The 27,490-nt window shown below is 38.3% G+C and overlaps 2 protein-coding genes across 6 annotated transcripts; both read left to right on the top strand.

Annotated features, from left to right (window-relative positions):
- Positions 1-5,260: 5,260 nt before the first annotated feature.
- LOC131775473 (uncharacterized) lies at positions 5,261-20,346 on the top strand. 5 transcript variants are annotated; one of them, XM_059091593.2, is made up of 8 exons: positions 12,674-12,783; positions 12,999-13,059; positions 14,463-14,532; positions 14,856-16,336; positions 16,439-16,566; positions 17,005-17,125; positions 17,831-17,913; positions 18,431-20,346. In XM_059091593.2, the coding sequence occupies exons 4-8, from the start codon at positions 14,861-14,863 to the stop codon at positions 18,486-18,488; spliced, it is 1,866 nt and encodes a 621-aa protein (XP_058947576.2). In that variant the 5' UTR covers positions 12,674-12,783; positions 12,999-13,059; positions 14,463-14,532; positions 14,856-14,860; the 3' UTR covers positions 18,489-20,346. The 5 variants fall into 5 exon arrangements, with proteins under 5 accessions (XP_066028238.1, XP_058947576.2, XP_066028237.1 ...); XM_066172141.1 differs by lacking the exon at positions 12,674-12,783 and adding an exon at positions 5,261-5,315 and having other exon boundaries at positions 14,856-16,566; XM_066172140.1 differs by having other exon boundaries at positions 14,856-16,566.
- Positions 20,347-23,675: 3,329 nt separating this feature from the next.
- Positions 23,676-25,175, top strand: LOC131775469 (protein enabled homolog). The gene is made up of 3 exons (XM_066172149.1): positions 23,676-23,812; positions 24,297-24,701; positions 25,095-25,175. The coding sequence occupies exons 1-2, from the start codon at positions 23,678-23,680 to the stop codon at positions 24,699-24,701; spliced, it is 540 nt and encodes a 179-aa protein (XP_066028246.1). The 5' UTR covers positions 23,676-23,677; the 3' UTR covers positions 25,095-25,175.
- The last annotated feature ends 2,315 nt before the right edge of the window (positions 25,176-27,490 follow it).

The following is a 27,490-nucleotide window of genomic DNA, read 5'->3' as shown; positions in this document are numbered from 1 at the left end:
ATTTTTGCTTCAGAAAGTTTGTGGTAAATTGTTTTTGCTACCAGACATCAGAGTCTCTCCATTCTCTCTCCTCCGTTTTTACAATCTTTTAATAATCAAGCAACTAAGCAACCAATTTGGCAAATGAATGCGTTGCAAACATATCCTTTGGCACACTAGATCTCTGTGTGAAGCAAAATCAAATGACCTCCCAACAACATGAGGTTTTTTGGAGGAGGGAGGGGGGGGGGGTCGACCAAAACCTCTTAATATAAAGACCATTTTTCAATTGAATGTTACCATAAATGAGCTAGGAGCTTTGGAAGTGTAGCGCTTATTCAAGGGGTGTGCTTATTTGAGGGTAGCACACATCGAATGCAACATAGAAACGTTCTTTTCTAATCCAATAGTATATTTCCTGTCTCTTTGAACATTTGACAGACATTAGCGAGGCACATACTGATTGTCAGGAATCGTTTCTTCCCGCACCTTTCATTTGTATTACCGATGAAATATTTACTCAACTTTAATCTTACCAATCCCTTCTTAACCTAAGGGTCTACTATCTCCAGTGTGGAAGGGCACGCCTTTTCTACGTCTGCCTTTAGTTCTCCTAAGATATTAAACTGTATAACATTGAAGCTTGTACAATAATTTTTTGGCGGTGGTGCATATTCAGGGGTGGCACATATTACTACGATTTTTAATTGAGGGAGACACGGAAGAAGTCTGGTGATGGGGGATTGACCATAGATAAACGCTGTCGTCAAGGGCAACCTTCCTCGTATCGCATGGTAACCGAATTTCAAGAGCTGTGCGTCACCAAAAACAAAATGTAAAAGCCTTTTGCCGATGGAAACGGACCCAGTTTTCCGTGACAACAACACTTTTTTAACGTCAAAATGAGGTCTCCAAACTTCCGTCGTGTCTCAATGAAAACTGAAAATCGTTTGGTAATTTCAAATGCCGGGCTTTTCGGGATTAGGCCTTCATGCAAGATAATATGGTATGCGACATGATAAACTGTGTCTATGAATCTTTGGTACCACTGTATTCTGTTCCTCGAAGCTGACAGTTTTCCTCGAGCTTTGCTTTTGGAAAACTGTTCGCATCTCCGAACCGATTACATATCTGTACATATTTTGGCGCCAAACGCGCTCGATTAGTCCGGGACATTTCTTCACTGATCTAGCTCTAACCACTACCACAGGCTCACGTCAAACCGCCTTGGATATCGCTGGCTCAAGGAAAGATATACTGTACTTATTTCTTTTTAAGCAATTCAGCTCGTGAAATAGTGCCAGGCTCTTAAGAACCTCTACTCATTTTTGAGAAACTCATTACTAGTTCAGAATTCCGTATCATGGCGCCAAAGACTCGGACTTGCATACCCTGGCTACAGACTAAACTCGGACCCAGTCGCTGTTTTCCCATGGCGTACGAGGAGAATAGGTCAAATACGTTATAGTTATAATTTAATTGATCATCATTCCCACAACTCTCCATAGTGGCCATAGTATTCACATCAGAGTACAAAACCGTTTCCTCTATATTTCTGAGAATTAAACAGGAACCGCATAAATTATGGATGACGTCCAACAGCTATGTCTTCGGCGAAGGCTTGCGATTATACATGCATACATAACACACTACCTTGGTTAAAACAGTGATCTTGGTCAACTAAGCTTTCCCAAAATCGATTCATGAATCATAAAAGGAAATAATATTATCATATTTACCATAGTCCTAACGATGCGAGCTACTGCACATTACGTAACTTCCTTTAAATTTCTGGGAAGTGCGGTGGCTTCGAAGAAAATGCTAGATCATGTCTTAATAATTGTGAAGAAGCTCCCATGCACTGAATCTGAGCGAGCAAATCGTGAAGATTAAGGTATTTATGACAAAATTATTTCCTATCTGGTTCAGGAATTCATTTTGGAAAATCTTACTAACCTAAATCACTGTTTTAGTCAAGATAGTGTGTTACCTGTGCATATCTGGAGGAGTGATCGTTTAAATTTTAGAGCTTTCCCAACGGCTCAGCCTAAAAGTTTCACCAAGCCTGTCATCCAATTTTCTCTTAAAACTGTTTTTAAAAAGGGAGAGATTTGTTTAAAAGGATTAGAGCTTTTCCAAGATCAAAGAGTCGTGAAAAATGTACGACGATTAGTTTCAGACGGATCTGTGAGCCAAATTTATGTGGATGATGTATCATCTGTGCCACTCATTTAAGATCCATGTATATTTGGGCCGCTTCACTCGATGATAGTAGTAGATGTCGCCATAATCTATTCATTCTAATCTTTGCGTGTATGTTTTGCGAAAAAGGGAAGCGAATTCGAGAAGCATCCAGAGAGAAGTGCATTTCCTCTTGAAAGTATGTGGTTTATTCTTTTCTGTGCGTTAAACATCCTCAGCCCTCGAGTACTCAGCTTCATAAAAGCCAAGGTCTATAGCAGTACTGCTTAACATAAGTGAAAAAAGGAAAAACTCAAACCAAAGAGAACATTGGAGGCTATCTTGGTTTAAGAACCAGCCAATTTTTTTCGCCTTGTCAAAATTATTTTAAACTTCATAACTCTTTCGTTCTCTCTGTTATTCGTCACTCCTGGACGTATTATTAACAGATTTAGACCGAACATGAGCCCAAACATAAGTTATTTTAAGCGTAAGTTTTCCAATTTAGGACATAAATTTCTATTTCAAAATTGTCTGCTATTTTTCACTTCTTGCCAGCTGAAGTAACAAAAATTATTGCCTCCCTATAATCCTTATTTCTGCATGAGTATTGTTACGACTATCAAAATAATGTCGAGAGGGCTAGCTATCGAGCACACCTCGCTCGATAAATGGCACCAACACTCTTGAACCTTTTTCGCTTTTTTCTTTAATTATTCAGTTTCCAGTACACAATTCTATTTACATCCAAGCTTATTTCATTCTGTGTAACTCTGGTTAATCCCTTAGACTCTCACACTTTGAGTTTCACTGAATACTTCTTTAACTGCGGAGTTCTGACTCTACTATCCTGCAGTGTCTACATTCTTCCGGTCTGCTCTTCTCTCTCTTCATTCCACTCTCCTAAGTGAGCACCAAAGAACATGCTGATATATATGTACTACTGACCGATATGGGTGGGCATGCCAGCTGCCTGACCTTGCCAGATCAAACAATTGTTGTTAGAACACTAAATCAAACATTTTCACGAGACTTTCGAAATGAACAGCAAAGTACTTAATCATAATGCTTCCGATCAGCTTAGTCAACCTGACTGCGTTAGCTAAAACAAGAACTTTAATAGACTAAATAACTTCAAAATTCGAATTCATACATTAAATACATTCTAAATATAAGCGAAAGGTCAAATCATACTGAACTGACTGACTAAATAACTAATTATAACTATAAACTAACTAATACTTCATAACAATATAATTGCCGACATGTAGCCACTCTGACAAGATAGATAAATGCCATAGCATCGTCAACTACGACACTGCTGGTGTAACAGACTAATCAGTTACACCGAGAACTCATAATTCCACTGTAGGATGACATTGCTTTTACTTTCCGTTTATAAAGACTTGAGTGCTAAGGAAGCTTGAGGAGTTACTTTTCTTCTGTCAGTGATTTTAGTGATAGAATGTGGCGGGTTCCTATTGTTGTGGCGCTAAATTTAAAATTCTTCTTTTGATAACTCCTTATAGGTGTGACTTGAAATCGGATTTCGGCAAGACTTATCATTAATTTACTTATTGACCTCGGGAAGTAAAAACCTCCGAAACGTTATTGATCTCAAACTCCTTTGTTGAGAGAATCACTACTTTTTGTTGAGCAGGTTAAGCCTGGTTTTCTTTAGCAACGCAAGCACAAACGCTAGTACAAACGCAAGCATCACAACGCTTCTTTCACCGTGAAAAAGGCTCAACGCAAGGATAAACACAAACGCAAAGATCAAAATATTTCCTTTTCGTCGTGGTTGTATCTGCGCTTGTCGACGTTCGTTTTCCCTCGGTTTAATTACCTTGCGCTTGTGCTTGCGTGCTAATGAAAAGCAGGCTCGAGAGATCATTTAAGCTCCGAAAGCTTAACTGATATTTAACATAACTTAAGCTAGTTCTTTCTTTTGAACTGCTAATACCTCTTGAATCGCTCAACCACGGGTAGCGCAAATTAAAATTAGCAAATCAAATTTGTGAGAAACGTCTCTTTGAATCCTCTGGAGCGAGTCCATTATGAAATTGAATTGTAAGAATTTCGTTGTGACTGGATTTTTTTGGCCAGTTGTGGGAAAAATGATTGAATCATTTGTCCTTCGAAGTCGTTGCATCCAAGGGACTTCTCGATTTTGAAAATTGCATCATTTGTAGTACGACAAGCCCCATTGATTGCTTCGATCGTCTCTTCATTTTGACGTGTTTAGAGGAGGTCGATCTTTGGTCTTTAAATAGCCTGATCCAGTAACGTGCGCTGATAGATAAAAGAAATTGAATTAGGGTATTCCCCCTCTTTCAAATGCAGTTTTTTTTACGTTTGTTTTTAAGACTTCGAGAATATTCGGGGTTGCGTAAATTATCGAAGGTTATCAATAAACAAAAACTAATGGCATTTCGAACGAATTAAGGTGTCACAAACAAAAAAGACAGAAAATAATATAGACAGGATGAGAAAAAAAAATTGTCTGAAACACCCAACAAAAGGAAGGAAAGAGCTGGTCAGAAAGTTTCTGCAGCTTAATTATCCATGACCAGATTAAATTTGTAACTTGAATTTTATCGTTTCTAAGAACTTAAGAGCGTGTTATTTCGCGGTTTTTCGCGCTTATTCTGTTTTCGAATTCCTACGTCACTAAACTTATGTTTTGGAAACCTTTTAATATTTGCGCGAGTTATCTCTAGGTGTAAGAGTTTTAGTTGCCTAGTGAACACAGTGTTTGCTATCATAAGAATTAGGAAAACCTTTTATACTGTTGTACAGATCATTGTGCCATGGTAAGCGAAGAATAAGGGGTAAAGTTATTTTTGTACTTTTCGTTTAAGCTCTGAAATTCTTTTTTTCTTTCGTAATATTGTGTTTCCCATTATCTGGAAAACAGCTTGTACAAAACATCTTGAGAATCTTTTCATACGTTGCAGTTAGCCCATATATTACAGTAAAAGCCTCCTTAGTTAGTATTTGTACATTGACCGTAGGATAGGTTTTGGAATCTGCTTCCGAGAGTGAAAGTCCCATGTAGATAATGGAATGATAATTCTTCTAACTCAGGAACTTCGATATTGACGAAATCCCGTAGATCCAGAGAACGTGCGAGAGCAAGACTGTATTTAAATCAGGTATGTAATCTGTAGCCTGAAGAAGTCGAACTCATTAAATTAGGAGTAGATTTGGTACGTTGATTAATCGTAATTTATTTCAATCTAGCTTCACATTTTCTGCTTTTCCAGAGTCATATGATTTGACACGGTGGCATGAAAACTTGATTTAAAAGCTGAGTTTTCCATTGGTATCTTAAAACTAGTTGGCAGATGGCATTAGCGCTTAACAGGCCTCAGTCATGACATGTGAAAAGTATACCTCCATCTTGTAAATAAGGAATGCGAGTTTCTGCGAACTGTAAATCAATGCGGCTAAATCTATCACGACCGGCAGACAAACTAGTTTAAGCGCAGCTAAAAAGGGTTACGTTAATATCAAGTAATTTAGTGTTAAAAACTGAGTTGAAAACGTAAATTGGCCACCGTAAGGAGTTTAAAGGCTGACGTTTCGAGCGTTGGCCTTCGTCAGACGAAGAATGCGCACAGAAAATGACAATATGAACAGTCTTTAATGTCGCTCCTTGAGCCTTGTATCACTCAACTGTCGCAGCCTTTTACCATGCATTGACGAATTGAGGTCAATCTTTAAAGAAGCTAAACCTGGAATTATAGCAATTAGTAAAACTTGGCTAGATGATTCGGTAGCGGACCATAAAATTCACATTGCTGGATATAATATCATACGTAAAGATCGTCAATTTCGTCGAGGCGGAGGATGTGCGATTTATTTTGCTGAAGGTATCAAGCTAAAACATCGCCAAGACCTTGAACACAATGAGCATGAAGTTCTTTGGGGGTGAAAATCAAAATTCAAAATCTAACATACTTGTTTTGCTGTGTGTATAAGGCGCCAAACGTGATAATTTTCACACAAAAGCTCATAAAACTGGAGACGACGCTTATTGGTCAACATAAAGAATGCTGAGAAATCAAGTAACTTACAATCTGAGGAAGTAACGGAGAGACTATTTTAAGAACGAACTGGAACAAAATAAGAACCCGAAAGGTTTTTGGAAAACTCTCAACTATGTCCTTCCAGGTAGTAAGAAGAAAAAGTAACTTAACATCAATGAAATTGTTTACAGAGACCAAGTGCTTACTAATCCACAGCAAATAAGTTATGCTTTTAATTCTCACTTTACTAGTATTGCTGCCAATACCTTAGCTGAAGCATATACAAAAAGAACATGTAATAACGAAGCAGTTTCTACCTCCTTGTTTGACCCTGATGAAGATCACAAGTCTGAATTTAATTTTAGACATCTAAACAAAGCATTGGTTCATTCAAATGCCACTAAAGCTTTATGTGCTGATAATATTCCTGCAAAAGCTCTCAAAGTTGCTGCTGAAAAATAGCCCCAAGTCTGGCGTACTTATTTAACCAGTCCTTCCAGCAGGGTGTATTCCCAACATTTTGGAAGACTGCAAAAGTAACAGCTTTACCCAAAGGCAAAGACAATACTTTGTGTGATAATTTTCGACCAATATCTGTTTTGCCTTGTCTTTCTAAGGTCATGAGAAATTTGCAAACAATCAGTTACAAGCCTTTGCTTTGAAACACAACCTAATAAGCAGAGAACAGTTTGCCTACCAAAATAATTCCTCATGTATAACAGCTCTACTTACTCTTACAGATAAGTGGAAATGGGCCATAGACAAGAAACAGATTAACATTGCTGCATTTTTGGATCTCAAAAAAGCTTTCGGCATAATAAACCACAAAATCCTTTTGTCAAAGCTTAAAGTTGCTGGTATTGAAGGCCATAGTGGTTTATGGTTAGAAAATTATCTTCTGGATAGGAAGCAATTTGTCACCTTGAATGGTGCACAATCTGAGACTCTTACGTTAGATTATGGTGTACCCCATACAAGTTGTATGGGACCAAGTAAAGACCTTGACTCTATTCAACTGTAGACGTTTGTTTCGATTTATAACTTCATTTAAAATAGTGAATGATATCAACTGTCCAAAGCAACTCCAAGACAAACTTAAAACGTTCTAGTATTCGCTTTCGCTCTTTGAGAGATGACTCTTTACTGAATGTTCCTAATGCTAAGTCGGGTTTTGGTGAAAAAACTTTTGAATTCGCTTCTGTAAGAGACTGGAACTCTCTACCTAGGGATATCAGAACTATGACAAATCTCAGCACCTTTAGAAATAAACTCTTTGAATTTTTATTACAAGAGGATCACGATTAACATAAATGCTCTTTGGCTTAACTGACTGGTTGAATTATTATTTTTTAAAATTAATAATTAATACAATGTTCATAGAAAATATGTTAGATACTTTAAGGACTATGTTATGATTTATTTATTCTTATAATTTCTTATTTTTACTATTTTGTGTCATGGTATTTTATTCCTTTTTTATGTATTTATTATAATTTTATTATATACAGATTTTATATTATATATATACACATGGGTTAATACCAGATAGTCTTTTTAGTTTATCTGATCCATTATTTTGCATTTCAAATAAGGCTTATTGATTGATTAATTATTTGAGAAACAGAGACGTTAGCCCTTCGTCTGACGAAGGGCTAACGCTCGAAACGTCAGCCTTTAAACTCCTTACGGTGGCTAAATTACGTTTTCAACTCAGTTGTTAACACTAAATTACCTATAATACTCTTCCACCGACGTAGCACCACAGTTTCTTTAGAAACTTACCCCCTTTATTCTTATGTTAATATCGTTCTGGTAAGTAGACTGAACCGGTTCAGCAAAGTGTGTGATGTGATCTGTAGCTAGAAGTGTTTGCTATGAAAGGTGAGTGATCTTGCGTGGGTCACATACTTACAGCATTACTGTGTTCAAAACTTCTTCATACTGATACGTATTTTGTTTCTGCTAAGTCTAAAGTCCGGCTGACAACATTTTTCAACGTTGTTGTTTATTAGTTCTTACTAATGTAATTAGTTCTAATTAACTAACTGTTAATTACTTCTTTTTGCTTTTGAGTGAAAAGAGATTGTCCTTTTGTTCAATGTCTTACCAAAAACCAATCACTGTTTATAAACTATCAAAAAATTTAACTTGCATACTTAGCCATGTAATTAGCTCTTTCATCAGCGACAATTTTTAATAGACACGGCGGATGTAACTTCAGTTTTGTGTGTATATGGCTCAGGCACAAACAGTTTTGTCTTTTTGTCTTATATCTTAAAACATTTACCGTTTCTCTACCTTGATAAGGCAAACAAAGCTTACATATCTAGAGCAGGCGCCACGCGAAATCCTAAGCGGAAAAAGGAGGCACACATGTGTGTATTTACTTGTCCTAACGACGGTCAAGTTAAACATATGTAACAGGAAGCTTCTTTAATAAGCCTAAATTAGTCAGTCCTTGGATATGCAAAGTTGATTTTAACAGCCTAATATCTCGTAAACATAGAGTGTCTCCCGGAGAGAGTGTATTTGTAAATTGTCTCGGATAAAGAAAGTGCTTTCAGTTTTTCTTCCGTTTTCCTTCAAGTCATAATCAAGAGAATTTTATCTCACTAGATCAGTCACGTTTTTGTTTTAAATCTACAAAACTGTATCTGCTTTCATGTCCAATCTGTAACCAATTCACTGTTACAATTGCAGTCGACTTCCGATGACGCGAATCCTCCCTAACTCGATATCGCACCAACACGAACCAAAATTAATCATGATTTCTCCTTGATGCCCTTCATACATTTATTGCAATTTTACCTTCGATAACTCAAATCTCCTGCTAGCCCTTCGGGTAATTTTCTTTATGTTTTACCTTCGATAACTCGAACCACGGTAAACCACGTCCTTCAATACGTGACAAATCAAAACAAACAGTGTACTGCAGTCCAAACCATTTAATTTATTTTGAAGCAGCCATTCAATCTTTGTAACAGTAGAAAAACAGTAAACACAATTTTCCCCTTATTTGCAGTCCTTTGTTTTCAACTCCCGAGTCTTTTTCAGTTTCCCTCCAAGATTCAAGTTATAGGGAGTTGACTATATTTCTCCCGGGAAAAATAACTAGTATGCGAGCCTCGACTTCGAATGCTCAGAAAGATCTACGGATTGTATTTGTTTTACAAACCTTTTCCTTTTGGAATGCCTTTTACTCTTTTACAACCGGACAAACCTACGAGAGGTTACGTAAACGACTGCTGGCACTATCGATCTGTCTAATCTTTCGAGACTTCAGAGATTGTTCGAAGGTTTATCGCAAGTTTTTGGAGAGATGAAGACTTCAAAACAATTTTTCTTAAAGTGCGTCTTGTAAAACTTACGCGAAAAAGGAATCCTGTTAAATTTTGATGAGAACTGATTTCATCGAAGAAGTAGGTCTTCCGCTCTGTAATTCACCCAAAACATCCGCGGGGCTTTCCCGCTTTAAATGCCCATTTCCAATTAACCTTGATTCAACACGGTTGTGTGTTTTTGTTTTGAACCACCGCTTTTGTTGAAATAGCGCCTCTGATTGGTCAGTTATTTTTACCTAGTCACATTGTCTTGAAATAACCTTTGCATTTTCTCGGATGAGTGAGGTGAGCTTGTCAAATAATTCTGTTTAAAACAGTTTTATACGTTTTAATCCGGTATGGAATTAGATGAATCCATTGATTTAGTAGATTCTGAGGCAGTAAACGTTTATGGATCGGTTGTTGCTAAAGAGGAACACGAAAATTCTTGCGAGCATTCCGGAAAAGGTGAAAATGTTGATCCACCACGTTTTCATTCATACACCATTTTTTTTTTAAAGTTTTCCATCCTTGTTAAATAGGACCAAGGGTCAGTTGAAGTTTCCTGTCCGTGGAGAGGTGCTTGTGCTCGAAAGAGTGGTCGAGGTTGTTGTTCATGCAGAGGAGGAAATAAGAATTGTGACGCAAACTGTCAGTGTCGCTGACGTACCTGCAATGAAGTGACTAAACGTCCGGCAGTCCTATATTTTTTCATATTTCTCTTCGATAAATATAGTTATAGTTATACCAAATTGTTTACCACTGAAATAGAACATTGCTACCTCTCGATCGAACAGTGCAAAGTCACTCTGGGTAATTATATGTATACATACAATATAACCAATATTATTTCGTCCGTTTCGCTAACTTCGCTTTCTACGTTGGTCGGAAAAATGTCAGGGTGGAAAGTGATATTGGGACGAGAAATAAAAAAGTAGCATTACGTCTTTTAGAATTACTCTGGTGATAAAACATTCGATTTCATGTTTCATTCAATTATTTTATTATTATTTTTTTAAAATTTTTTTTAAACACGAGGTCTTTGTTCCCTTGATTCAAGGAACCTACGAAGTGAACTATGATTGGAATAACAAAGGTAACTAAGATTACTATGTCAACGATTCTTGCTTTAACCGTGAAGTCTCTGTGTTTAGAGAATTCGAAATCACCATCAATAAGACTCTCGAAAATAAAGTAAAGCACAATACCCGAAGAAAACAAACACTGTCAAGGCATCGCTTTGAATAAAAATGAACAATATATGACGACAAGAGGGAATTATGGTTTCTCAATCGAACGTATTCGGCGGATTTTCTAGGAAAACTAGTCGCTTTCGCATGACAAAAAAATGAAGCCGCGGCCCAGCGCTAAAATTTTGACATACAAAAACTTAGTCGAAAAACCAATTAAAATTGTATGAACGATCGAGTAAAAGCTCCAACCAGTAGTGTTTACTATTACAACCACCTCCCACCCCTCCCTGCGTAGTAATATTTCGTCTCATAACCCTCCCTGAGTAATAACACTCTGCCTCCCGCCCCACCCTCAGTACTGATAGACTTTATCTTACCCCTCCCTCAGTACTAATGGTGTGCTCCCCTCTTTAAAATGGTCCAAAAAAAAAAAATGGTAAAAAAAAAATGGTCCAAAACAATGGTCCAAAAAATGGTCCAGTCTATAATTTGCCCTATGCCGTAAATCAGCAGGTTCGTTAATGGGGTCAGGTGGATGGTAAATGCTCGCAGCGTAGTATTCGGAATTTGGAGTTGTTATTTTGCACCAGAGGGTTTCAGACTCAAACTTTTCATTGGCGTTGATCACTTTAATCTTCTAGTCCTTTCTGCAGATAGCTGCGACTCTTCTGCCAGTACGTATTCCAGTCCGGTCTTTTCTAACCATCACATAGCCATCTAGGCAGATCAACTGGGACAAGATTTTCTTGTTTAGCCAAGATTCCGAAACAAAGCAGTTGTCAATATTATTACTACTCAGTTCAGCATACAAGGCCGGGGTAGCATCATCAGCTTTTGCTAGAGAGCGAGCGTGTATAACCATACATTTCGGAACTGTTTTGGAGAAGTAGGAGTCTTTCACAATTTTCAATAAAATGAACGATCGATTGTCGATTGATTTCGTATTGTCGTGTAGCTTGTTGACGTTGCGTGACCGACAACGCGAACCCGCAATGGGAATATTTATTAGCAAATTATCCCGCTTTTCCTTGACCTATTTGCCTGCTCTGCAACCTCGATAAGCCATTCCAGGTGGTTAAAGGGTGGACGAAACTGTGATGTAGAAGTTGTATATGGACGTAGGCGGTACAGTTCTTCCCTGGAATGGATCGACGTAACGGCGATTCGAAATGTCATTAGTAAAACCAGCATAATCAGCATAACTTGAGTTAACAACAGTATGTTCTAAAGTTCCAGAAACGTGAGAAATTGATCTTTGGCTTGGAGTAACAGGGCCCTGACAGTATCGAATAACATTATTAGGTCCAGGGTTAATACAACTGTAAAATAACATAACGACCAGACAGCTACGTCACCTTCAACACGCGAACTTGATTAAAAAAACTGTTTTACTCAGTTTTTATTCAGCATCGTTGCATTGACCACCACCATTCGAGTTAAAAAATTGGAAGTGACACTAAGAGTCACTGCGATTGTCTACGATCAAATGTGAAATGAGAACAGTAAACGCTCGTTTTGGCTGACTGAAAAAAGTTGCATTCGAAATTTTATTACACATCAAATATTATTTTTTCGTTTTCTCGTAAAACGAAACGAATCTATTTTGGCTTCAGGACGATATATTTACTTGTAGGGAAAAGTAGCCAGTTGAAATGAAGTTTGTTATTGAAAATGTAAACAACCTTAAGTACGTTGCTTGTTCACCTAAATATTTATTCACTTTACTTCCACCTTAACTGAGACATTGTAGCTACAAGAACGACCAGCGGATCGGAGCTTTAAAACTCTCATGCTTACAACACTGTCGGGCAATCCGTCAAAGCGCACAAAACCATCGGCTGGTCAGTTTACTACAATTACGAACGCTTCTCTTGTGAATAGAAACCACAATACTTGGCTGCATGCCCGAGGTATGTCAGCTACTTAAGTAGCTGAAGGGTACTATTTTTAGTACACACGCAAAGAAATTCAAATTTCGGCGCGCAAATCGTTACTCCGCTTTAATACATTAGAAGATCGCAATTCCCCGCCAGCACGTGGTGCAGTTTCCACTTCTACCTAACTGATGATTTCTCTGTGGTAGATATCATTGCTGATTTCTAAAGTTTTGTATTTGTAAAATTTATAGCTTATTTGCGTTGATATTTAACCATGCTCATCTTCAAAAACGTGCATGCTTACAATTATGAGAGTGTGACAAAACCGATTTGGCGCCAATTCGCCATTACTCTTACAACGGAATATGAACTGAAGACTTGCCTGCAAACTAAGTCTGCGAGGTCTTTCTTAATTAGTGAGATGTAACTGCACTGGGCCGGAAGCTGCTGGTGAGTTCTGAGAAAACGGACGAACGAGGTAACAAACCTTTAAAAATTTGTAACAGACGCTTACTATAGTGTTGATTTTTTCTGACGTCTAATTCTGCGTTTGTTTCCGTGATTGCTTTCTTAAAACATGTTATGAGAAATTTCACTCAAGTGTTTCACAAGGAAGTGATAATCTTCAGTTTTATGTCTGCTTGTGAACCTTGTGGTGTAAGGTAATTCCGTAATTTGCGTTTGTGTGCATTTAATGAATCAATACATCGGCTATGTGAAAGAAAAAAAAAACGCCTTTCAGCGATGAAATTCAAGCCTGTCATTTTAAAATTGATCCAGCACTGAAGCTGCACTGTTTTAACCGTCAATTTACGGATCAGAGTGAAATGCGTGACATGATACTCAACTCTAAGCGTGACGTGGGTGTATCTTATAGGGGGAAACTGTGTATCTTTAACAACTTTATTGGGTACGTCTACATGGATAGACATACGCCAAGAGGGTCAGTGCGAACGGGACGTGGAGTCCCATGCGGGGCACTACCCTTAACACTAAAATCCACCCAACCCAACCCAGGGGAGGACATCCATCACACAGTAATCTCGTGCGTGGGAAATTAACGTCTCCTACCCCAAACCCTGCAGGAGACGGGACCTCCGGCTTAACGTCTCATCCGAGAAGACGAAGCAAGGTGAGTGAAGCGACTTGCTTAAGGCCACAACCCAGAGTCCAGCGCCACTCACGCCTCACAAAGAAAGAAAGAAAAGAAAGAAGACTGCCTTGTACGATTGCTCCAACAATGTTTTCACAACAAAGGTGTAAACGTTAAAATTGCGATAGCGCACATACAAAAGAAAACGTGAAGTAACTCTTGGATGATTCGTGATAATCAGTGAGCACTGGCACAAGTCTAAAGGCACACGCGTGACTTAACAGAGGAGGATCGAAAACGGAAATTGGCGATATTTTCTGTAACAATTATAGTTCAATGTTCTGGTGCCAGCTTCGCATTCGCATGGCGAAAAAATTAAAGAAACCTACGACCCAGCGCAAAAATTTTGACATGAAAATACTCAATCGAAAAACTGCTCAAAATAATTTGTTCGATCCGTTAAAAAGCTCCATTGATCAGAAACATTTATTAAATACAATAGTCCAAGGGTCCAATGGTCCAATGGTCCAGTCAATATTTAACCCAATGCTGATTGATTGAATTACAAAATGATTGATTAGCGTAATAATTGTCAACGGTCCACTGTCCATTGATAGCCCTTTGACTTGATTAATATAAACACCAATAGTAAATCGTATAATGGCGTCCAGTCCAAACAGGAATCAGCGAGCTAATCTTCTTAAAGTGTATAGTACTCTGTTAGGGGTTCTCTTTCCTTCTCAAATAAGAGCATCTTAAAGCTTTCGCCCTGTTTCTCGTGTTTGTAGGTTATGTTCTGTCTACTGATCCAAATGTAAACAAACTCAAGAGTGTTGGACGACATGGGGTGACGAAACGGTATGTATGAGATAACTTGATAAAAGGTCACGCGAAATGTAATGGTGAAGTCGTGGATTTTTAGAAGGCTCGATTAAGAACCTGTCAATATTTATCACTGGAGGGGGGGAGGGGGGAGGGGTTGCTTGATCGGCAGTCAATTTTCTATAGTCCCCCTTTATACTCTCTCTGCAATGACTAATCCCCCAATGAATAGTCCCCTAATGACTAATCCCCCAATGACTAATCCCCCAATCTCTAGTCCCTCAATACATATACAAGATCTGCTGAACCACCTTTTCAAGGGAAAGGTGGTGTTACTGACAACCTTCCACGAATTACAGACCAGATGGAGGGACATGGTGGTGCCGCTGCCGCAACCAGTTGGTGCAATGATGCCACGAATGAAAACCAGAGAAATATGGAACGTGAAGTCGATTCGAAGTCACTGAAAGTTTCTCAAGAGAGGAAAAACAAGAATAAAGAGTATTTATCAGGAAGAAGTCACAACACAAGGCCTGGGGAATTTCTAGGCTTAAAGGGTGGAGGACAAGATCCATCTTTCTTTAATAGGGGCCGAGGTTACGGGAATCGTAAATCGGTTACTTACTGGGACGACAAGGACGCAAAGCCTGAGAAGTTTAGACCACGAGATGATATGCGAAACACCATAGATAAAAAAGAATCAAATTTCTTTGGTATAAGGCCTTGCTTCCTTGCTCGTCACTCAGATGATAGTAGCATTACCACTCCTATCGATGACATGGGGAATACAGCGGAAAACACCAATGAAGGGTCTTCCAACACTTTTTCAAGGCATCAAAGGTCATCTTGTTTCACTAATGAGCAAGGCTATCAAGCTAATTACTACTTTCAAGCCCCATCGTTTCATTGTGAAAGTTCAAAAGTATCTGCTAACGCACAAGGTCCAAACCCCTATGACACCTTCGATCCTAACCCTGCAGTTTGGGGTCTACCGGTGACTGCTCGTCCTCTACTTTCTCTTCCCTGCACCGGTTCGGAGCATCTTCAAACCCTTTCCTGCGATGACCCGCAAATTGTAGTGATACCTTCGCATGCTTTGATCAATGGTGACACGCCGTTGAAGCAAACACCCCTTTTACCACAGCAGAGAAAAGTCGAGGATCAACGTACTGATCCTGAAGTACAACGGGAGAGAAACTCTGATTTTAAAGTGATGAATGGAAATCCTGCATTTTTATCTAATACCACTTCAATTGCACAAGGCCTGGTCTCCCCTGAAATGGAAATCTCCGCTCTGCCTAGAGCAGCCATGAACAGAAATCTGACATGGGAAACAAGAATACTTGCGGATCAGGACACGGCTAACCAAGGGCTACCGTCTCTCTCAAATTGTGATTCGTTAGCTGACCTAGAGCGACGAGTGGCCGAAACTTGTTCCCTTGTCGAAAAAACCTTGAAAAAAAGGGAAGAAAAAGAAAAGGCAATGAAGGAAAAAGAGCGAAGGAAAAAAGAAGAGCGGACCAGGAAAGAACAACGAGCACGTGAAAGAAGAGATAAGGAGGCAAGTGTGACAAGACAAACGGAACGCAGGAATGACAGAGAAGAAGTCAGCAACCCCACGAGCGGTGGAGGAGAAACACCTACGCAAACCTCAGCTGGTGCTGAGGATCGACAATGGCTCTGTGAACATTATAAGCGGCTCTGCCGTGTCAAGTTCCCATGCTGTGGAAAGTTCTTTCCCTGTCATCGTTGTCATAACAACTCTGGGTGTCTAAATGATAATTCCAAAGCAAGAGAGGCGTGTTATGTTGAGTGCTCGGTTTGTAGCCATCAACAAGAGGTATTTAGTCATATCATTTATTCAAAATCTCATAAATGTGGAAATAGACAAGTTACATTTAGACTACATGCGATTTCCTTTAATGCTTTCTTCCTCTTTAAGATCAACCAGGACGCCCAAACCTGTGCTAGATGTAAAACAAAGTTCTCAGCATATTTCTGCTCTATGTGTAAACACTTCACGGGCACAGACAAAAATCCATATCACTGCCTAAAATGTGGTATCTGCCGGTAGGTGAAACGATATTTATGACTAAATTCCTCGTTTTTTTGTATGTTTCATGATATTCCTGTTTTTCAAAAAGTAAGGAAGTAATTGGCCTACTTCAATGCCGAGTGTTACCGTATGAATGGAGAGAAAATTCTGGCGCTAGCCTCAGGGTGAGAGCAGCTTAATAGGAGAGAGGGACGCCCTGATCGATACGCACATGAAACTCACCACTTCCTGTGTTTTCTCATCCTTCATTGCAAAATCGTAATAAGAAAATATTGAGCAGTACTGAATGCTAGTTTTTGTTTCCTCCTAGGCATCAGGTTTCCTTTCATTAGATCGAATCAAGTTGAAATATAGGGTTTTCACTTTGCATTAGAAATTTATTTTCTTTACGAGTCACGTTAAGTTTTCATCGAGTATTTACCTGCGAAGTGAAGTTCCTGTTTTCGTTTCAGCATCTTCAAAGACCGCTCCTTCCACTGTGATGTGTGTAACGTCTGTCTGGACAAACGGCTGGAGGGAAGACATTCTTGTCGAGAAAATTCAGGACATGATGAGTGCTGCATCTGTTTGGAGGTAATGGCTTACTCTTCGTGCTAACACTGTGTTGCTGCAAAACTCCCAGAGAGGGGAATTTCTCTGCCTTGTTCGTTTCACATCGTTTCTTGTTTGTCGCGTCTATTTGTTAGATGATTGTCCGTGTTTGTGGATTTTGTCATCCTCTGTACTGTATAATTAACATTTTGTGTTCTCATATAGTTGTGAAACATTAGGTTATTTTTTGTGTTCTACCTATAAATTTAGCTTTGTAGGTAAATATTTATCCCCGATTAATGTAAAGCAACTGCACTGTTTTCATTGCGGTTAAGTCTGGATTCCAATAAGGTAAATGTCTCTTCGTATCATTTATACATTGGAACGTTTCCTTTCTGCGAGTGTAGGAGTATGGGTTTCAAAAAATCTGTCTAAAGACACCCGTGACACTGGTTGCACACTAAATCAGCTTTGCAAGAGGAAATATTGGCCAATAGCTTTTTTCCTTTTGTTGTAATTATAGCCTTGTTCTCGACAATGAAAGTGAAATTTGGTAAGTGCAATGTTTGCGTCATAAATCTAGCAATAGACTAAGAGAGCGCTGGCGCTTTTCTTTGTTAGGTTCTGAGTACAAAAGAAAGCGTTTTTATAGAACTATTCCAAAAAGAAATAATCGTAAAAGTTAAACCGATAGATAATACCTGTAAATACTTTTACTTAATGGACGTTTGGAACATTTATTTTCAGGACGCATTCAGCGGTTGTCAAATCCTGCCATGCTCACACAAGGTTCATAGAGAGTGTGCTATCGCAATGATACAGAATGGCGTGTAAGCGCTTACAAATCATAATTTTATATGAGTCAATCAACATAACGAAGAACGCGTTAGTGTTCCCCTCCATTTCACGGTATCTAGTTAAAATTCTAAATCGGATTTGTATATGGAGTTGTGGCGAGGGCTTTTTTGTAGGAGTCAGTTGCCTGACTCTCGACGTCTGGCTTCGTGAACTGGAGTGTCAAAATCAATCATTGCTTTTTGCGTCTTTTCTCCTTTGAAGGAACTTGTCTTTGTTTCAACTGAATCTCTCACTAGTTTGTGATGTTTACTTCTGATTGGCAGTTGTAATTAGCTGGGTTTTGGTCTAACGACACTCGAGAGAAAAGCTCTCTTTGCATGCAGCCTTGGAAAGGTTCTGAATCCACAGCAATGCTGAATCGATTGTGAGCTTTGCAGTCTCCTTTACTTTTACCCGTGATTTGACGGTGATCTTGACTTGAATATTCTCGCGTTTAATTCAAACAAGTTTAAGTTGCATTCACCTGAAATGTTTCCTTTAAATTTGCAGTCGCAGCTGCCCAATTTGTCGCCATCCTCTATACAGTCAGACAAATGGCAATGAGTGAATGACAACGTCCATCTCAGGCTTTTCTCTTCCCGCCTCGTTGATAATATGGAGAGGACCCTGGGAATGGAGCTGAAAGGATGATTTTTTTAATATCCTTTTGATAATTGTTAGGTGTTCAGATTTTTTAGACTTTAAGCACAAACTCTTTAACAGCTTTGGTACTTAAATTCAATGTGGGAGTTGTCTGATCGTCCGGGTACGAAGGCACTACCTACTCAGGACTTCTCAGGCCCAGACGATCAAACTACACAATCAAATCTTGCTCCGAGTTTAAATTATATATTGTATTACCTTTTTCAGTTTGATTGATCGGTACGTTTTTACCGATACTCTGGCGAAAAAAAAAAGCAAACAAACAAGGAAAAAACTGAACTAATATCATCGATTATTCTAAACGTATTACTATACAACACAGCATGTATTCTATAATGAATCGACTTATCCCAGGGGCTCTTTTCTTGCAGATTTTGGCAACTTCTCGAGTCATATTCTTAAATCTTAATCTAAGGAATAGTATAGCGGGTATTCACTCAAAACGCAGCCCGTTCTGTTTCGTTTTCCTAGATTTTCCATAATTTGAATTTCAAAGCCATTGATATCTGAAAAACAGCGTTTTCGGACCAATGATTACCGGAACTTTCAATAAACAGGCTCCTGGGCAACCAAAAAGACTAAATGTATAAAATGGAACGTAAAATTTTGCATTTACTTTTCGTATAACTTCTCGTTCATTGGTTGTTACCAGACCACACTCCGCTCGAACGGTGAGCACAACTTATTAAGAGGCTACCTCATATCTCCTTATCCCTGTTAGGCAAAACTATATCACCAGTTTCATTTGCCAATAATCTCGGGGTATATATTACTCAATATCTTACCAATGATGTACATATCACTAAAACAGCCTCTAGTTGCATGAACAGTTAGTACAGATAAGTAGAATTAAACACCTTTTAGACAAGAAAGTACTTTTATTACTTATAAATAGCTATGTTTTTAGTAAACTATTTTTATTTTCCCTCAGTGTGGGGAAACACATCTAAACGTTATCTACTCAAACTGAAATTGGTACAAAATTTTGCTTCAAGAGTTGAATCAGGTTTAGGGTAGTTCGACCATATCTCTCAGGTACAGAGATCTCTTACATGGCTATTCAATGACTTAGTTTTAAAATTCAAATGTGTAAATGGCATAGTCTTAGAATTCAAATGTGTAAATGGCTTAGCTCCAGATTATTTAGGCAAATATTTTGTTAAACGTTCAGCAGTTCACAACAAGAACACAAGGGGAGGTAACAATTTTGTGGTACCTTGAAGTAGATTGTCAATAGGACAAAGGACATTTTACTTTCGTTGTCCAGGGGAATGGAATGGGCTTGCCGACAATACTAAGAGCACCAAAGAAATACATAGTTTTAAGCATATAATTTTTAATAATATGTTTCATACGAAGTAATTTTGGATATATTTTGAGTTACTCTTGATAAATTTTGAATTTGATTGAGTTAATGTAAAAAAGTGTCCTTAATTATCAGTATTATGTAATAGTTAATTACCAGGATTATGTAATAGTTGACACTGTGACTGAAAAGCCCTGTTGAAGGGAGTCTCAATAAAGTATGTATGTATGTATGTATGTATGTATGTATGTATGTATGTATGTATGTATGTATGTATGTATGTATGTATGTATGTATGAATGAAACACTGCGTAAATACGTCGCCTACTGTGGGTTGAGTGCTGAATCAAATCATCATATATAGTACAAAATTATGAATAACGAATGATTTAGTGAATTAGCTTTATGAAGAATACAGCATGCTTTTTAGTAAGTTTCTTGTTTATTATTTTCCTTAAAAAGGCGTAATCTCAAATAAATTTGAAGTTAAAGAATTTAAAGTTCCACCGTATTCTCAAATTGAACCTTTCAGTCACATGGTCGTCGTAAAATAGAAATAGTATCGTGGGCTTGAAATTTCAACGTTTGGATCAGTATGACGATGTTTAGAGAAACTTTCAAGAAGCCGTGCTTGTAATGTAGGACTATAAACTCCTCGGAATTTATATCTCAATCATTCGAAGCTCTAAACTGTCTCTGAGGGTTAACAAATAGAAATTAGAGAGCTCATGAGTTAAATCTTTGGGTCAGGCCACGCTCAGACGCTCTATCACTGGGCCACAGAGACTGTAAGCTTAGTCAGCTCCTACTAAGCTCACATGTGACACATCCCGCAAACTGCTAGGATCGGCAGTGACAAAAGCTGTGTGAGTTAATGTTGTAAGAAAGACGGTGAGTCCTATTTTTTTTCTTCGTTCCACGCTCGTAACACTGGAGGCGGAAAAAAATATTTCTTCATTTTCCTACCGAGCTGAAGATTCATCATTTTTCTTATTCTGCACATGATGCTTTCAACATTGTTGATCTTAGCAGTATGCAGAAATGACTTAGCTCATCTTGGAGTCTCTGTGGTTCGCTTTGCAGAGCATCATGCAGGGCGCGAAGTTCTGAGCCTCGACTCTTTATGACTCAGCATTTTTTCTTTGTCCAATAGTTTTGACCGAATCAAAGAAAAAAAAAACTTTCTTCATGTGTTTATCCAAAATAAATAAACAACATAAGATTTCCACTGATCAGGAATGGATCTTCTGAGGAAGGGCAACACAAGTATCTAAGGAGTTCGGTACTCTCCACTTAAGCACAAAAAAATAAATTTATATGGTTCAGAGCCTCTTAGCCTTTAGTTATAAAAAAAATTAAGGTGGCTTTGTGCATGATCTACAGATTTTGTAAAAAGTTATCAGGAAGAACAATCTGGATATGCTAACTATTAGTCATTGATAAAAAATAAATAGTTAATAAGATAATAAAGATTCGGCGGTGGAGGATGTATATGTAATAAAAATTAGTGCTAAAATTATTGTATAAAATTAGATAGTAGTTTGATACCCATGATGCGACATATGCTAATTTAAAAAGAAACATTGTTTCATGTGATCAAGTCGTAAATTTTAAAACGTGGGGATCAACTTTGACGGACACCACAAGAGTGGCTGCGTTTTTGGGGACAGTTGGAAAGTCAAATTGATGAATCCAGTACCCCTGAGGTCACCAAGTTCTCCTATTTGAAATAATTAGTGAATTTGAATGTGCGACATCTCATCGATGGTTTTTTTTTTGGTATTCTTTTTCTGGTTGCTTTAACCGTGCAAACAAAGAAATTGCGGTGCACACTGCTGTGACCATTTCTGTAAACTTTTGATTTCGTTCTTCATTCCCTAATTATTTTTTAAAACTGCAAGGCCATGTATCCTTGAATGAAGTGAACTGTAACTGGGGAAAATGGTAACTAAAGTGAATATGAAGTCTCCGTAGAAAACACTCGAAAGCGTATGCGGCGTATTTTCCGGGGAAACTAGTCATTTTCTTTCGCTATTAGAGAAGCACACAAAAATAATATTTTTGCCGAGCGCTTTGGTAGAGAACCTGAATGCAAATAATGAAAAACCAAAAGAATCAAAGTTAAAAAAAGATAATCCGATGATTTTTTTTAACTTTGAAGAATAACTCATCTTGATAAACTGATTGTAATTCAGCGATACAAGTGGAGACCTCCAAAATCCTTATATACTCGTGTTCTGGGTTCTGAAGAGCTCGAAGCTCCATTCCTTGTTTCTACAAGTCATAACGTCAATATCCGCGGCAGCTGCGAGCAGATTCATATTATTTGCATTCAGGTTCTCCACCAAAGCGATCAGCAAAAAGAAACTCTTTGTGTATACTTCTTTGATAGCGAAAAAAATGACCAGTTTTCCCGAAGATCCACCGCATACGTTCGGTTGAGAAACCAAACTTCCCTCTAGCCACAAATATATCTTATTAGACGATTTGGTGTGTAGTATCGCTGGGTGTTTTGACGAGCCCGCAGGGCACGTAAAAATAAAAAAAAATATCACTGACCAGAGTAATTCTAAATATGCCTGCACGTGTCATTGGCTTATCGATTAATACAGAACCAATAAGCTTACTTGCGGTATCAAGAAAAAAATTTGCTGTTTATGAAATCAGAAATTAATGGATCGGGTAATGTGATGTAACAGCAAGAGGTCTGACCCCATAGAATTTGCATTGCGGATAGAAATGTTGAGTTATTTTGGTATGAGAAGAACAGGTCGCATGTTGTAAACAAAAAATTACAATACCATATAATCGATGCGTGGCAAATTTTGCGTTAGGCTTCAAATGATTCAGTGGTGATTGATTGTCGTTGGCGCTCGAATAAACTTCCACGTTTAGACAGCCAGACATTCAGACATTCATTGAAAGTGCACCGACGTCAAAAATAAATATAATGTTGCCTATTGTTGATGATAACCTTCATTTTCTTTAAATTTTTTTTAAGTCAATTGAAAACAAAAAAGCGTCTCCTTGTGGTTTTTTTTATGGCTTTAAGAGAATTTTTAAGAAAAATATATCTTTTGTCATGGATCATTGGCTGATCGATGAATTTAAAAACAATGTTTTTGTAGAACTGATGTCAATATTGGTGTAGAACAGAGAAGTCAAGTTGTCGAGTTAGACAATATACTGGATCGAAACATCGGAGACTAATCCCGAAACTGATCAAGTAAGTACTTTACAACCAACAAGGTATTAAACAGGTACCGTCAGTTAGGACATATTTTTTTAACATATGTGGCCTTTGGGGAGAGTAAAGCAGTGCGCCAGTATTTACAATGTAAATATTTCAAAACTATAAATGAATTGATTCAATCGTTCTGAGAATAATTCAGTCCCACCAGCTTCAAATCCACGGATACTCACTGATGTGCAAATTACTACTTTACTCATACATAACGTGACGATTGTCTGAATGTGGACTAAGAAAAATTTTATGAAATCTTCGGGATCGGGATTGGCTGGTATAAACCGTCGGGATTACGGAATTGTGAAAAATTTTAGTTTGGATCGCGGGATTGAAGAATCCATTGGGGACCCTCGTAAATGATTGAATCTCACGTATGACACGTACAATGCAGAAGTGAAAATCGTTCGACTCCAAATGGTGGAACTTGGCTGATGAGCGTAGTGAATGTAGCCGGAAATCTACATCCAGCCACTTTTAATTTTTCCTACTCTACTTTCTGTTTGCACAGCATTGGTTTCCTTCAATTGCAAATACATGTATCATGGAAAACGAAGCTAACGGTTTGACAGACTCCTCCGTGGCCAGACACAGTAGAGACCGTACCTTACGCTTGGAACTAATTTCTCGTAATCAAAATGGCTCACGCCATGACCAAGGCACAGGGATGGGGGCAGAGGTAAGAAACATTGAATATAGTATAGCCTTAAAAATAAAGAGAGGGGAACTGATGGTGCCTGTCTTAGACTACGTAGCCGGCCGACTAGGGGAAGGAGGGCGTTGTAAAAGCAATTCACCAAAATTGAACCTGAGATCACAGCTTTTATTTACTGCGACACAAAAACTGGAGCTATGAGGCCGAATGATCCAGAAACTTTGATCGCAGAGGCTTAGTCAAAAATTGATTCGGAAAATTACAAAATAATCTCACGAAAATCGTTATTGTTTCCCGGTTGCGACTGTCCCTTGGAGGTACTTTGCGATATCTTTACAAAAAAAATATTGTCAGTTTTTATTTAATTAAAACAAAAACATCTCATAGATTTATAAGGCATCAAAACGAGCATTCCATGCGAGTAAAATGATTCTAAATCGCCTGCTCGCAGAGTTTGCCATATAATAAACATTTTTGCAAATTATCCTATTTTGTTTCGTTTCTTTAGATTGTCGGGTCAAACAACACTGCTATCGACTCGTCTGCAACCGGTTTCCCTTCGGCCAAATTCTTCCCAACGAACACTCAAGCTTCAACTCTGTTTGCATTGTCTGCACTGAACATAAGACCTTGGAATATTGAGTCTTTAGAGTCCACGATCAACAGTCCTCTTGCATTGGAACAAGGAGTAGCCAGAGCAAAGGCACAAATGAACAGGAGAATGAGGGAAAGACAACAGCGTGAATTGGAGCGGGAAGAACTTCAAACGGACCAGGACAGAAGGGAAACAGAGATTAGAATGAGAAGAAATAGAGATATGATAGAAAGAGAGAGAAAAGAAGAAGAAGTTCTAGTGGATGGAGAGAATGGCAAGAGGCAAAAGAATAATGCAATAAGAGGAGGGATTTACTAGGTACAAGAAACCTTGTTTTATACAACATTCTTATTGCTTTACAAATTTTTTTACAAATGTAGTTAATATAAATTTTCCCGCAAGATGCTGGTCTATGTAAACACCTAAAAAATTTAATGGAAGAATTAGGTCTTCCGCTCTGTAATACCCGCAAAAACATCCGCGGGCATTCCCACTTAAAATGTGAATGACTAATTAATCGTGGCGTCAACATAAACCGAACCCAATCCCCTGCAAGAAAAACCCAGTGAGTTTTTCAATTCTTCGTCAAATTATTCGTAGCCCACTCTCCGCATTGCTTGTTTACCTAGACTTAGCAGATGTAACTCCAAGTTTGTATGTATATGGCTCAGGCACAAACACTTTTCGCCTTTTTGTTTTACTTCTTAAAAGATTCATCGTCTCTTTACCTTGATAAAGCAAACAAAGCTTACTGAATTGCTCAGTCCTTGGTATGTATAATTAATTTTAACAGCCAAATATTAATGTATCGTAGACATAGACTCTATTTTTAGAGACCGTCTCCTGAAGAGAGTGTATTTGTAAATTGTCTCGCACACAGAAAGCGCTTTCGGTTTTTCTTCCGTTTTCCCTCAAGTCATAATTAAGAGGATTTTATCTCACCACATCAGCTTCATTTTTGGTGTTAAATCTACAAAATTGTATCTGCTTTCATGTGCAATCTGTAACCGATTTACTTTTACAGTTGCAGTCGACTCCCGATGACTCGAACCTTCCCTAACTTGACATCGCGCCAACTCGAACCGAAAGTGATCATGATTACCCTTTAATGTCCGTCATACATTAACCGCAATTTTATCCTCGATGGCTCAAATCTCCTGCTGCCCCTTCAGGTAATTCTCTTTAGATTTTTACCCTCTATAATCCGAATCACGGTAAGAAACAAGGACTTCAAAACAAATTAAAACCTAGAAAGCATTCCCTAACACGTAGCCACTCTGACAAGGCAGACAAATGCCTTAGCATCGTCAACCACGACACAGCTGCTATACCAAATTTATCAGTCACACCGAGAACTCATAATTCCACTGTAGAATGACATTGCTTTTATTATCCCTTTATAAAGACTTAAGCGCTAAGGAAACTTGAGGAGTCACTTTTCTTCTCTCAGTGATTTTATTTATAGACTGTTGGCGGGTTCCCATCTTTGTGGCGCTGAAATCAAGGTTCTTTTGTTGATAACTCCTTTCAGACTTGACTTGAAATTGGATTTTGTCTCGGCGCCCAACATGATCCCCTCGGCAATTTCCAAAGCGGATGCCGGCTTGCTTCCCTCAGCATAACAAGTGATCAGTTTTTTACAGGACTTATTAATTTACGTATGACCTCGGAAAGTTAAAACCCCTGAAACGTTATTGATCTCAAACTCCCTGTTGCGAGAATCATTACTTTTTGTTGAGCCTGATTTTCTCTAGCGACGCAAGCACAAACGAAAGCATCACAACGCTTATTTCACCGTGAAAAAGGCCCGATGCAAGCATGAACACAAACGCAAGAATCAAAATGCGTCCTTTTCGTTGGGCTTGTATCTGTGCTTGTCGACGTTCGTTTTCAGTCGGTGTAATTACCTAGCGCTAGAGCTTGCGCACTAATGAAAAGCAGGCTTATGCTCCAAAAGCAGAACTGGTTTTTACCATAACTTAAGCCAGTTCTTTCTTTTGAACTGCTGACACCCCTTGATTTGCTTGACCACGGGTAACACAAATTAAAATTAGCACTTGTGAGAAAGGTCTATTTGAATCCTCTGGAGCGAGTCCATTAAGACTGAATCGTTAGAACTTCCCTGTGACTGGATCTTTTTTTCCAGTTGTGGGAAAAATAATTGAATGGTTTGGCCCCCGAAGTCGTTGCATCCAAGGGCCTTCTCGGTTTTGAAAGTATCATCATTTCTAGAACGGCAAGCCCCTTAGATTGCATCGATTGTGTCTTCATTTTGACGGGTTGAGAGGAGGTCAATCTTTGGACGTCATGGTCAATTAGCCTGATCCGGTAACATGGGCTGATAAATAAAAGAAATTGAATTTGGGGATTCCCCTTCTTTCAAGTGCAGTTTTATTTTTGTTTTTAAGATTTCGAGAATATTCGGGATTGCGTAAAGTATCGTCAAGTGTACGTTATCAACAAAAAAAAACTGGTGGTATTTCGAGCGAAAACAACAGTAAAAGAAAAGATGTAGATAAGATGGAAAAACCAGTCCGAAACACCCGACAGAAGGAAGGAAAGAGCTAATAAGAAAGTTTTTGCAGCAAATTGTTAATGGCCAGATTGAATTTGAATCTTGAATTTTATTGTTTCTAAGAACTTATAAGCGTGTTATTTCGCCTTGTTTCGCGCTAATTCTTTTTGCGAAGTCCTACGTCATTAGAATTATTTTTTGGAAATCTCTTCATTTTTGCGCTAGTTATCTTTAAGTATCGGATATTTGTTTGGTTACCTGGTGAACACAGTGGTTACTATCATAACAGTTAGAAAAGCCTTTTAAACTGTTGTACCGATCATTGTGCCATGGTAAGTGAAGAATAAATGGTAAAATGATTTTTGAACTTTTCGTTTAAACTCTGAAATTCCTTTTTTTCTTAATATTGTGTGGCCCTTTATCTGGCAAACAGCTTGTGCGAAACATCTCGAGAATCTTTGCTTACGTTGCAGTTAGCCTATATAATACCTGTTAGTTGGTCTTTGCACATTGACCGTAAGACGGGTTTTGGAATCTGCTTCCGAGAGTGAAAGTCACATGTAAACGATGGACTAATTATTCTTCCAACTCA

The sequence above is a fragment of the Pocillopora verrucosa genome, chromosome 9 (genome assembly GCF_036669915.1).
Source record: "Pocillopora verrucosa isolate sample1 chromosome 9, ASM3666991v2, whole genome shotgun sequence".
In the NCBI taxonomy this organism is placed as follows: domain Eukaryota; kingdom Metazoa; phylum Cnidaria; class Anthozoa; order Scleractinia; family Pocilloporidae; genus Pocillopora; species Pocillopora verrucosa.
The sequence above is the reverse complement of the archived record's forward strand: the minus strand, read 5'-3'. Positions and strand labels throughout refer to the sequence as shown.

Excerpts from the sequence above, each read along its gene's own strand:
- LOC131775473 (XM_066172141.1), top strand. The coding sequence starts at position 14,861 with ATGGAGGGACATGGTGGTGCCGCTGCCGCAACCAGTTGGTGCAATGAT. Across the intron at positions 16,567-17,004 it reads CTAAAATGTGGTATCTGCCG|CATCTTCAAAGACCGCTCCT; the intron begins GTAGGTGAAACG and ends TTTTCGTTTCAG. Across the intron at positions 17,126-17,830 it reads AGTGCTGCATCTGTTTGGAG|GACGCATTCAGCGGTTGTCA; the intron begins GTAATGGCTTAC and ends ATTTATTTTCAG.
- LOC131775469 (XM_066172149.1), top strand. The coding sequence starts at position 23,678 with ATGGAAAACGAAGCTAACGGTTTGACAGACTCCTCCGTGGCCAGACAC. Across the intron at positions 23,813-24,296 it reads GCACAGGGATGGGGGCAGAG|ATTGTCGGGTCAAACAACAC; the intron begins GTAAGAAACATT and ends TCGTTTCTTTAG.